At 40.8% G+C, this 12,973-nt stretch overlaps 1 protein-coding gene across 22 annotated transcripts in view; it reads right to left on the bottom strand.

The window, feature by feature from the left end:
• The window catches only part of SGIP1 (SH3GL interacting endocytic adaptor 1), a 149,363-nt gene that overhangs the window by 14,311 nt on the left and 122,079 nt on the right, over positions 1 to 12,973 (bottom strand). For all 22 annotated transcript variants that reach the window (XM_081193707.1, XM_081193708.1, XM_081193727.1 and 19 more), the window contains 6 exons: positions 5,016 to 5,127; positions 3,725 to 3,880; positions 2,771 to 2,903; positions 2,297 to 2,499; positions 1,439 to 1,503; positions 443 to 607 (listed from right to left, as the gene is read on the bottom strand). In XM_081193707.1, coding sequence (XP_081049833.1) covers positions 443 to 607; positions 1,439 to 1,503; positions 2,297 to 2,499; positions 2,771 to 2,903; positions 3,725 to 3,880; positions 5,016 to 5,127 — 834 coding nt within the window. The remainder of the gene's footprint in view (positions 1 to 442; positions 608 to 1,438; positions 1,504 to 2,296; positions 2,500 to 2,770; positions 2,904 to 3,724; positions 3,881 to 5,015; positions 5,128 to 12,973) is intronic.

Genomic DNA, 12,973 nt, shown 5'->3' with positions numbered 1-12,973 from the left:
GAGGGCACCTTCATGACTCCACCCCATCACACTATCTGCGCCATAACTTCTTATCAAGACCTGTGGCTCTTGAAGCAGGAGATCCAAAGGAATTCTCCATGATGGTAAAAAGGAAAAGGTGGTCCCATATGTATGCATGCACCCATATGTGCTCACAGCTCAATAGAGTTTGAGCAATACATTAGGCAACAGCTTGGTTTTATAGGATGAAACTTAAAAGATGCGACCAGCATCCCACCCCCAAATCCTTAATTACAATGGGAAGCATGCATTTTTTAACAGATGGCATGATGGGATGTAGGTACCCTGACTAAATAACCTTGGACACTGACCTTTCCAGACCTAGCCACCCAGCTCCTCATTTTGCTGATACACGCCTACCCCAAATTAAAAGAAGAAAATTTAAGGCGCCTCTATAGAAACAAACAAACAAAAAATTTACCTGCTGCAAACCTCTTTTTAATAAGTGAAAAACGATACCCGGCTCCAACAAGTTCAATATCGCAACTGGACAGAGTGGTCCCTTCACTGGTGAATTGCACAACCAGGGGGGAAGGTTTGCTTGGTCCCTCGGATAACTGGAATCGTGCCAGCAAAGAGCCCACACCTTTAAGGTAGAAAATACAGCAAGTATGTTACAAAAATGTAACATAGTGAGAAAACATATGCACATGTAGGAGACTCACTGGCAGGGGGATAAGCTTTCATCTTGCTAATTGTTAAATTAGCCACCACTTCCCTTTCTTCCTCCTGAGCAACTGGTGTTTTTAAGCAGCAATCCTATGCACACTTACCTGGGAGTAAGTAAACACCATTGAACATAGTGGGACTCCTAGGGCCAAGGTCCCTTTACCCCCCCCCCCAATAAAATATCTGAGGGGGCTGACACCCCCCCCCAGTTGACGGAACACTGGCATTCAAATGCTGTGTGTGCACAGCATCTTGTGACTGATTATGCAGGGTGGGGCTTACCTGCCCACCTCATATTTTATTCAAGTTGCCCCCCCCCCCGTGGAACTTACTTCTGAGATAACATGCGCAATCACACTGCACATACCAGCCTCATCAGTTTATTCGTATGCTTATTGTTCGTAATAATTTTGTAACCAAACCAGTTCACAGCAATAATGAAACAGTACATATATTTAAAAAATTCAAAATAAATTCATAAACGTAATACGTAAATAGCAATGACATTTCAGTAATTAACTTACCCCAATAACGTGTTAAAATAAGTGCGCAGCCCAGGAACTCCTGGCTTTATTGTATTGTATTCAGTTTCATGTAAAAACTATCCATGGCTGCACTGTTCAATGAGTCTCCTCACTCCACACAGTGAGACAGGAGTGAGAAGACACATGTTAGTATGAGTAGAGGGAGAAAACGTAAGGCCGAAGAGGCTGATTTTTCAGAGGAGCATGTAAGCTTGCCTTATTACCTCCATTCTCTGATTTCTGTGAAATATCAGGAATCCTCCACAATATCTTTTGCTGTTCAGCATTCCTAAAAATGAAAGAAAGCTTGTTCATATGAGTTTTGGAATGACAGGACACGTAGCAAGCAAATTAAGCACTACAGGAAGCAGGCAATCTGAAATTAGCATCATCCAGCATAGAACGTCTGTACAGAACAGTGTAGTTCAGGAACCATTCCAGTTTATTGTTACAGTGCTGAACAGGAAGTTCCCATAACTATTTGCCTTGTGTAAAGCTAGTATCCCCACTATCTTGGGGCAGCCAACTTGGTGCCCATTATACACTGTTGTACTACAGTTTCCCATCAGCCCCAGCCACCATGGCCAAGCAAAGGTCAGGGATGATGCAGCCCAACACCATCTGAAGGGCACCTGTGTTTGTTTGATTTTTGGTCAGAGGTTTCCCTGAGAAAACCTGTTCTTTAAAGCTGAATCGGAGCAAACTTCCATTTGGGTTTTCTGCAGATTGATGTTTGCTCCAATTGAGCTTTACAGATCGGGTTTTCTCAGGAAAAGCTCTGGAACAAAAAAAAGGGTGCTTGGACACAGAGCTTTAAATCTCAGACCATGCCTGGAAAGAGCAGAGGAAGGGTAAGCGTGGATAAGCTGTCACATTAAGTTTCTCTCTTTCTCATTTGCATACAAACGTTCTAAATGCTAAAGTTATTTAGACAGAACTGTGCAAAAGTTTTAATCACATAATGACAAGGGCTGATTAAAAACAGTTTCAGGTTGTCCAAATGGAACCACCTCCAGCCATTAAGAACAGTGCATCTCTGGAGTGAGCACTGGGAAGGATCAAAGACCAATTCAGATTCATACCAAATAGCAGGTGGAAGCACAGCTTGAAGTTTTGTCACTCCTCCGTCTATGGGAACAAGGAACTGCACATTGTTTAAAGCTACTGGTGTAGTCATTGCCTCTAGATTATATTTGTAGTCAATGCGTAGATCGGTGCTTGTAGGCTCACACCGCCAGTTCACTGCAAGGTTCAATGGAGTAGACTGAATACCCTGGGCTGATACCTTATAAGAAAGAGAAATGGAAGATTTCATAGGCAAAGTGTAGTTATAAACTTTCAGATTAAAAGGGGTTCTTTTGGCCTGGAATATACTTTGCATTGTTTTTACTTTTCCTTTAGTACAATTCAGCATGTCCATTCATAAAAAGTTTTTGTTTTTTTTTTGGGGGGGGAAGATACTGAAATCAGCAATGACCAACAAAAAGGAACTATATTTATCCAGCCCTTATGCACATTGAACATTTCACCAGATTATATGCTGTAAAAGGTATTACCTGATATTTAAGCATATCCACATTATAATACGTTGCTTGTGGTTTCTGTTCAGATACTTTCTTTAAATGCGTCATCAAATTTGGCATGTTTACCCAGAATTCCTTTGCGTTGGCATCAGCTTGTGTACTGTCACTGCATCCATTTAGGAAAAAAAGAGAGAAAATGTTAATTTTGTAAATGGAAAACTTTTGTCAACAAGTAATAACACGAAGAGCAGGGTTGGGGAGCCTGTGGCTCAGCTATGTGTTGGATTACAACTCCCAAGCCCCAACCCAACCATAAAGTCCAGTGATCAGGGATGAAATATCACACGTCCTTCTGATGTGCGTGTGTTATATTTGTAGCATTGTGTTAAGAAATGATGTCAAATTGTAATGGTCTTACTGGGGCAAAATTTGAACGCAAAGAATGAGAGACAGAGACTGATTCAGAGTCTTCAGCAGCATTGGCTGCTAGCAAACATAGCTGAAAGATCAGATGATTCACAGTGAAAAGCTGAAGAATGGCAAGCAGGTTTCTAGCTATACTGTTAACAGTCCCATTTTCTTCTAGAAGTGCCGAATTTGGCATTGCCAAAAACTGGAAAGCGAAATAGTCATTTATTATAGCTGCTTCAGAATGACCCATGCTCAAGCTGATGGTGATCAACATGAACATTTTGTGTTTGCTTTCTGACAATAGCTTGACAAATGAGCATGCTGCTCATCTGTGAAATCACTATACAACAATAAAAGAAAACATTGTGAGAGTTACCGTTTCAACAACAGAGTATAAACTCCACAGGTACTTTTGTTTGTTTTTGACATACAAAAATATACTGAAAGGTTTTAGATATTTATAAATTAAGAATGCTATTGATCTCATTTATGATCTATGCAAAGTTTCTTGTGCGAAAGTTACAAAAGCAACTTCCTCCTATAAATCTATAAGAGTTAACATAGAAAGATATTTACCAGCAAAGCAGTTGGGGGTTTGGCAAGACGTGTTCTAACCTGTTGTAATTTGTTACACGGAATGTTAGAACAGCAGGGGCGGGATTATTGGCAAAATGTCTAGTAATTCCTGCAGGAAACGACAGCACCATCTCTCCAGTAATCTTCACTATGCATCTTTAATATCAAAAGAAACGTAGGGAAAGAGAACAATTCATTCAGGTACATTTCCCTATACTTGTAGGAAATAAAACTTTTTATTTGATTTTTTGTTGCATACAAAAATGTGTAGGCACTGAAAAAACAGGTAAGTAACAGAGAAAAATAAAACAGCAAACCAATATACCAGATTACAGTCATACTCCACTGAAGATCAGATATTTAAATACCCCAACCACGCTGAAGATTGAGAAGCTGGAGCATTTGGTTTTTTCTCTTGACACAGTAATATCAGCATTCCCTAATTTATGAAAGCATTCAACAGAACTCTGATTGCATCATGCTAGGGTCCCCTTTTTGCAAAATAACTGAACCCTGTGTCCTCTCCTCACTCAGTACAGTGGTACCTCTGGTTACGTAATTAATTCGTTCTGGAGGTCCGTTCTTAACCTGAAGCACCACTTTAGCTAATGGGGCCTCCCGCTGCTGCTGCGCTGCCGCCGCACAATTTCTGTTCTCATCCTGAAGCAAAGTTCTTAACCTGAAGCACTATTTCTGGGTTAGCAGAGTCTGTAACCTGAAGTGTATGTAACCCGAGGTACAACTGTACTTGTTTACTGAAATATTTGTCAGCTGCCAAAGAATATTTTCTCCAACTTTGTTGCTGGTTTTACATCACCAGTCCCTAATGTGCAGCCCACCTACAGGCAAATAAAGGGATGTTCACATCAGCAGCTTAAAATTCAGTGAGGTTGTTTCCCACTGCTGCATTTGAAACCACATTTGCACAGTGCTGTTCATACTAGAGAAGGGTAATGCATTCAGCCAAGGAGTGCAGCCTTTTTTTGTTTCCCTGCCTTCTCAAACGTACACGCCATTCTTAAAGTACTAAGTGAATGCAGCTGGACTGAAGTTCAATTGAGAGAGGGAAATGCATCAAACAACAGTATTTGTCAAGAAGCTACAGCACCAATATGGGTTGAGGCTAAGCTCGGGTTCTGAATTTGGCTTCAGGGGGGAAAAACTAGCAGTGGGAGTACACAGGCTGCGGAGTAAGCAGTAAAGGTGAACATACTCTAACTGTGTAAGACCAACCCTGAACTGTCTATTATTGTATGGAGAAGAGATGGGGGGCAAACAATTTGATACCTACTTGTTAGGATCTGCTCCTTTGAAGTACGCATTAACTGTTTCAGTGAAAGCTGCAGCTACGGGCAGAGTGTCTTGCGCACCCATGGTTAAGGGGCTGGGTCCTCTAGAAGAGCCTGCAACCAATGCAAAATAGTCACTTTTTATGCACACAGAAACCTTTTCAATTGCATCAAGTCAACTCCATCAAGGGAAATGCAGAGAAATGCAAAGAAATGCAGAGAAGGCAAAAAAAAAAACACCCAAAAAAAAAAACCAGTCATTTTATAAATCAAGCACTCTACTGGCAAATTACGTCAACTTTGTTTCTGGTCTAAAAAAATACTTACGTTTTTCTCTAAGCAAAAATCAAAACCAAAGCTTTTAATCACTGTTAGTAGCAGTGTGTATATGTGTGTGTGTGTGTTTAATGCAAGCCAGGCACAGTTTCGAACTTCAGCACCAGAGCAATCCACCCACAGTGTATAAGAGAATAATCAATGTAATTTTGTTGAAAGGAAACTCCTGGGAAGAAAAATTAGCTGAAACCAGTGAATCCATCAAGGCAGAACGCAAGAGACAAGAAGCGCAGGTGATGCAGTGCAGTTAGCAAGATGGCTTAAAAATGTTTTTAGCACTGGTGCTAGTGTAGTGTTAGTTTTCTCCCAGACTGTCACTATTTTGCCGGAGGGGTTCAATTACATACTGGAAAATTTAGATTTGTGCAGTTCAGGTGGATTAAAGTGCACTTGTGCAACAAACCCACTTTTAAAAAATAAAAACAAGCAGTCTTTTCGGGTAAGAAAAGCAAAGGGGAAAATGCATTAGAAAGTGTATGATAATAATTGACAGGAAGTTGTATAAACTGCACAAAAAACCAGGATGGATGTTCAATAAACAGTGGGTGTTGTATAACCTTCACACACAAAAATCGGGGGGGGGGGAAGCTTAATAAAAAGGATGTCTGGAGGTGTCCCTTGTCTCACACTAACTTCGCCCCCACCATGGGAGGGGAGTAAAAGATGTACCTTTGACTGAATGGGGTAATAGCTAACTTGCAGGAAGACCACGTCCTCATTTAAAACAGGGTACATGTGCAGTCCTGCACTGAAAAGGCAGAGTTCATCAGGCACGTTAATTACTTGTTAGTTGAAAATGGGAGCCATTTGGGTGGAGTATCTATCCTGGTGATTGTCATGGTTGGTTCTTGTTTTTCGAAAACTTAAAATGGCTACTTGAGAATGTGGATAATTGTCTGGGTTTATTTAATGCACTAGTAACCTTCTAATTCGTTATTTCATTCGGTTTGGTGACTTGCGATATTTCAGTGCCTAGACTTTTCTTCGAAAGCTGACATCCATCTGATTTCAATTGCCTATCCAGAGATAGATCTTTCCCATGGACACAACTACTGAGGTTCAAGGAAGGAAAAAACAACAAAGTAGGGACAGTTGTGGGTGAATGCAGGGTCTCACTTACCTATTCCTCTTTGGGCAGTTAAATAAGAATCCCATTAAGTCCCAAAGAGGCCCTGTATAAAACTGCTCTTTCAGCAGTAAGGCCAAACTAGGTATGTTGGGCAAGCTGCCCAAATGTCTGTCCCATTCACATATAAAGAGGGGCAGGGGTTGGGTTGCCCTATTTCAAAAAGTAAAAATCCAGACATCAAAGAGTTGTTGAGCTTTCTTTGGCAAAATTCCCCCACAAAAAAATTTTGAGTTATTTTTCAGGAACATTGGCAAAAACAACACTGCTGACATGGATCAACATGCGTCCGGATTTTCCCGGACATTTTAACAATTTCTGCCTGGACACTGCTTCTGACTGCAGTATTCCGGTTATGTTTGGGAGGTTCCTGACATATGGCAACCCTCAAAGGGGGTGCTGAAGAAAAGGGACACAGGAAAGGAAAGGAAAACCTACATTCTCTTCCACTTGATGATGCTGGACTCCATTGCTTTAAGTTGTTTTCTCTGTCTAGTTCTACTACTGGAACTAAGCCAACCTGGAAGAAAATGAAAGCTCTGGAGTACAGAGATATAAAGTGGAGGAGAGCCAACTTTTGCTCTTCTCCCTCATGCACTCCTTTTCACATATTGTCTCCTAACCATGATTTATAGGTGAACAGGGCAGACATATGGATAACATACATATGGCAGCCTCATCACACCTAGTTTGGCCTTTTGAGGAGTAAATGACTGCAGGGAAAAACCAAGAATTTCACGTACAGTGGTGCCTCGCAAGACGAAAAGAATCTATTCTGTGATTCTCTTTGTCTAGAGGTTTTTTCGTCTTGCGAAGCAAGCCCATTGACGGATTAGCGGATTAGCGCTATTAGCGGCTTTTAGCGGCTTATCGGATCACCTGATAAGCGGCTTAGCGGCTTAGAAAAAGGGGGGGAGGAAAAAAACCCTGCAGGAACTCGCAAGACATTTTCGTCTTGCGAAGCAAGCCCATAGGAGATTCGTTTTGCGAAGCACCTCCAAAACAGAAAACTCTTTCGTCTAGCGAGTTTTCCGTCTTGCGAGGCATTCGTCTTGCGGGGCACCACTGTATTCAATTGAAGAGTAGATGAAATGCCTTGTTTACTCAGAATGGAATCACAGAGGAACATATTTGGCAACAATTGCCTTATGCCTTCAATTAATGTTTGGCAAAGATATAGCAAGTTGCTCAACGGGTATTACAATAGTGAACAATTGTATGAATTAAGAGTCTCTTCCAAAAATATCCCAAACATTTTGATAAAATAAGCATTAGTGTGGTCATTCTGGAAGCCTGCACACATTTTAACTCTCAAATCTCACACTGACGTAAGAGGAAAAAAGCAGCAGCCTAGGCACAAGGGAAAATTTATTTTTATTTATGTGTATTGAACCCCTATTTCCACTGAAATATGCTCAGCAGATGCTCAACAGAAAGTCATGCTAAACCAAAAGCTAGCTGCTGAAGATGTGATGCTTTATCTGGGTCTGGCTCAAAAGAAACAGCGATTGCAATGACAAAAGAACAAAAAATAATTGCATGTATTCTCCCACTGTGAGCAGACGTGATCAATACCATTGGTGTTATCTGACTAAGTCATGTGCAGAGTAGATATGTGTTTTCGGATATCACCCCCCATGGTTTTGCCATTCTGGTAAGTACTGTATTTTTCTGTATATAAGACTAGGTTTTCCCCCTAAAAAATGATGTCAAAAATGAGGGGGCATCTTATACACGGGCCATCTCCCCCCATTTTCTTAAATCTGAGTCCCCAAAAATAAGGGGCGTCTTATATATGGGGATGTCTTATAGATGGAAAAATACAGTAAGTCTCCAGAGGATTAACAATATATTTAGTTGCTCAAGAAAGTAAAAATCCAATGCAATTCTCCCTTTATTTCAACAGGTATTCCAGAATGAAGAATAGAAAAATTGTGCAAAAACCTATAAATACGGTTTTCATTTCTCACTGGAACACAACTAATCTCCACATAGGCTGGTAGGGTTAAGTTATCTCTCATTAAGACGGAAAGGTTGAAATATAAAGAGGAGCAAGTAAATGAACTCCAAGAAGCATATTTTAGATTTCCCTCTGGTGGTAGCTTCTGGCCTTCAGGACTGGTAGGGCAGAAAGCAGGGAGATATACAATAGATGGAGCTGGAGTCAATGACAGAGTCTGTAAGAGGGGCTGGCTGAGGTTCGTGGGGCAGTGCTCCATTCACTGTAATGGACATGCCTCCACTGCTTCTTCCTCTGAAGCGCCTTTTTTATATCTATTCCCACAATGACTATATAAATATGGAAGAAAGGACTAGTCTATTAATTCCAACTAGGTTCCAAGTCTATTCTGGAGCTTAATGATGAAAAGAGAGAGAGGTTTCTTCAAGACATCCATCAAGACCAAAGGAATGTCAGATTACGGGGTCTAAACAAACAGCAAAATAAAACTATTTTTAAAAGTTTCCCCCACACCAACAAGTTTCAAAGTATTGTAAAATGTATTGTGCCAAAGAATGTGGTAAATAAAAGTTTTCCCCACACCAACAAGTTTCAAAGGATTGTGCCAAAGAATGTGGTAAATTTAAGTGAATCATACAACCAGTACAATGCCACATGCTGAAATAATACTTAAGTAAAATATAGTTGTTGTTGAGCTGGACATAATAACAAGAATCGTCTGAGGGGGAAAGATCACAATGAAACTCCCTGCTTCCCCTTCTAGGGCAGCAGCGAGGGGCTTCTAGCTAGTGCGGCAAATTAAGTCCCAATTTGGCCTGCAAGACCAATTCCCACAAATCATGCCAATTCACAACCAGGAGCTTAAAATGGCATTCAGCCTGTTTGTCTGCAGTAGCACCAAAACAACTTTCTAAATAAGCTACTTCCATAAATGATCAGGACATTTTTTCTCCTTCTTCTTCAAAAGATGAGGAGGGGGAACCCCCTGAAGGTCCTTCTGAGTATAAATTATAATATGAATAAATCTACCATGTAAATCAGATTACGCTTCCTGGTCTCTGTTGCGTTTCTCACCAAAACCCACAGAAACATACCTCATGGGGAAAGATTAGCTTTCCAGAGGATAGGAATACATATAGAATTGCCATACAGAGTGCATTTCAAAAGAGATTTTTTAAAAATTCTGGTTGTCTATTTAGCTAGAAAAAGTAGCACTAAATGCTTTGTAATATATACGCAAGCTTTACTATTTTCTTTTACCCTGCGATACAGTGCTACTGTTGTAATAATTCAGTATGCAGCAGGTTGTGGGTTATCTGTTTACCACTTATGCAAAATATCTGGAAAATAACTCTGGCAGGAGTTAGGAGGCCAGCAAGAAAAACAATTACCATCATGATGTTGCAGTCAGACACCTTTCCCCCCCAAGCAGTTCACACGGTGTCATGAACAGTATTGCATATTAGTCTGAGGAGAGCCTGCTTAATTTAAAATCTCTTAATGTGGCTAACAAAACCTGGGAAAATGTTTTCCCAACACGCTTGAAAAAGAACATCCATCTTTAGATGAACACCTCTGCATAGTCATGTTCTCTTCAGTCATTCTCAACCACACACCCTTATGATATACTAGGGATAAATATGACAATTACAAAAAGAAAGTTCATTTTCTAGTGTGTTTTACATTATATTTTCTATCATTGTATTGTTGAAAATTGTCCTTATTCTGGTCAAATATTTAAACTATCAAAAGTGCTTCTGATTTGAAACAAAGACAAGATATGGGGAATATACCCCCCCCCCCCGGATACACAGAACTTGGTTCAATGAAGATTCAACCACCATGAAATTTAACATGCAGATATTACGCTTCACACGGAAGGCTCCAATGTTGCTTCTGTGTGAGGCTTGCAGGTCTCTTCTCTAGCACTCTTCTGCTAGAGGACAGATGATGACTGGCCTTTGTGATTCCACCTCCAACAGCAGCACTGTGTGATATGTGGAAACTGTCCCTGTCATGGTGTATAATAGGGCCATGTATAACAGCAGAACATCCTAAGGGCACTTTCACGCCATAAAAGTCTATTTAAAACACACCCGTTTAGAGTAGTCTTCAAAGGAAGAGGTTGCAATTTAGCTTATGTCTAGTTACTGCTGTTCTGGCCAAAGCACTCAAGGTGGTTTACAGGCTGTAACAATGACTTACAAACTAAGAGAGAGGATAGAAAGGAATGGGAAGAGGAAATTAAACATATCCAGCTACAGACTTCCATATTATTACATAATGAAGTTACATAATGATGAGGCGGAGGGACCATTACAGGAAGCAATACAAGGAGGGGCGAAGCCAAATGCATAGGTGTCCTAGCCCGGCTAATGGAGAACACTTCACAATATCACATTTCTTTCTACTGCAGCTGTTTAAATAGCTGATCAAGGAAGGAAATTTTCAGAGAGGGGCTACAGCAGCATATCAGCTATATACTGCAGTAGGCATATAGAATGCAATCTTTAGATTGACTTACTGGCAGCAATCCTTTTAGGCGCATCCGATACATGCATGACCACACACAGACAGCATGCTGAACCCAGAACGGACCCAAAAATGACCCAAAAAAGAGTGGAGCAGGACATGCTTGCGCGGGTTCTGCCAACATGTGCAGGGGTCCAGAACATACCCCCCCCCCAAATTGGTTGCTGCCTGTGCCTGGAAGTTCCAGTAACATTAATGGGGATGTGAAAAGAGGCACAGCACAGAGGAGAGACCATGTACAATGGCCATGCAGAAGGAAAGCGACGCTCCTCTAGGAAAAAAACCAGGTCCTTTGTTGGAAAGCTGCTATCCCTCAACTTCCTGTCAATGAAGGAAGGGAGGGATCTTGCTGAACTGTTCATATCTTTGCTGATCATTTTTGCTTAAACTGAAGCTGCAACTGTCACAAAGTGATCTGAACCACAACATAACTGAATCTTGATCTTGTCCCAGCCTTGGAAAGAGATAGAGTGGACTGTAATCCACTGAGGTTAAGTACACACACAGAGAGACATTTTCCCCTAAAAGAACATCAACATGGATGCAGGAGAAGGCTTTCCATGGGGAAAGAGCACTATATTTTGGCTCATTCCCACCACAAAGCCAATTCTATTAATTACTTTCCCTCTTTTTATTATTACATTTTTATGCACTATTAGATTGCTTGCAACCCTTCTTGCACCTCCATTCATCCTCTGAGAAATCTCTGAGTCACAAGGTTCATATTTTCAGCAGTGAAAGAACAAAGAACGATTTAATTTTAGGGAATATTGGTCCCAAGAGGCTTGGAGCTATTATTTTGCAACTATTTATTTTCATGCCCAAAGTCCAAAGGGAACAGTTTCCTGGTTTTCAAAGAGGAAAAGATCAAAGAATACATCACAAGGAGGTAAATTTTGATGGGTCTGTTGGAAATTCAGCCCAACCTCTCAAAATGAGGCTGAACAATAGTCTACAGTTATAATAGTCCCACATGTATCCATGCAATACTGTACCTAATGACACTACTGACATGGACCAATATCCTCATGAATTCTTAGGTGCTCTAGCAGATAATAGCTCGCTATGAAGGTTCAAAATACAAGTAATAATGGATGGATGGATATAGATATATAGATTCAAATATATATAGATATATAATTCCAAGTAGTTAAGCTATCATCCTTAAACAGCACCAATTCAGAGTCTGCTCCCAGATCAAAACCTCCTTGCCTGTGGAAAGCAGGCCTAATGGGGAAATGGCTTCCTTCTTGCTATAACAGATTTCCATGTGCAGCGATCAGTTGTGTTTTAAAAAAATAAATGTGGGGAAGTACAGTGGTACCTCGCAAGACGAATGCCTCGGAAGACGAAAAACTCGCAAGACGAAAGAGTTTTTCATTTTTTGAGTTGCTTCGCAAGACGAATTTTCCTATGGGCTTGCTTCGCAAGATGAAAACATCTTGCAAGTTTGTTTCCTTTTTCTTAAAACCGCTTGAAGAGGTGCAGTTGCGACTTGACCGTGCTTCGCAAGATGAAAAATTCGCAAGATGAAAAAACTCGCAGAACGAATTAATTCCGTCTTGCGAGGCACCACTGTATCCAATTATGTGATTCTCCACTAGCACCCTGAAGTGGTATGGTACCCAGAAGATTGTCCTGCATGATTCTATGTAGCTTTCACATGCAGTCTAAGGGTGATTTCATATAGTCAGGCACGGGGAACCAATGGCACTCCAGATATTGCTGGACTCCACTTCTAATAAGCCAGCATGGCCAAAGGTCAGGGATGATCAAAGTTTTGGTCCAGCAAGATCTGAGGGCCACAGGTCCTCCATTCCTCCTTTAGTTTGTTAGGAATGTAGACAGAATAGGTTGAGATGGACAACTGATGAAGCAGCTGGCTTAATTATGGACTTTGTTTATATTTCAGTCCCTAGGCCTTCAATTGTGAATTGATAGCATCCCAGAAAATATAGATGAAGTGTGTGCAGGATGTAAACTGAATCAATGAGATGGCAATTTCA

The sequence above is a fragment of the Podarcis bocagei genome (genome assembly GCF_964188305.1).
Source record: "Podarcis bocagei genome assembly, chromosome: 5".
Lineage (NCBI taxonomy): Eukaryota > Metazoa > Chordata > Lepidosauria > Squamata > Lacertidae > Podarcis > Podarcis bocagei.
Note: the sequence above shows the minus strand (reverse complement) of the source record. Positions and strands in the feature narration are given on the sequence as shown.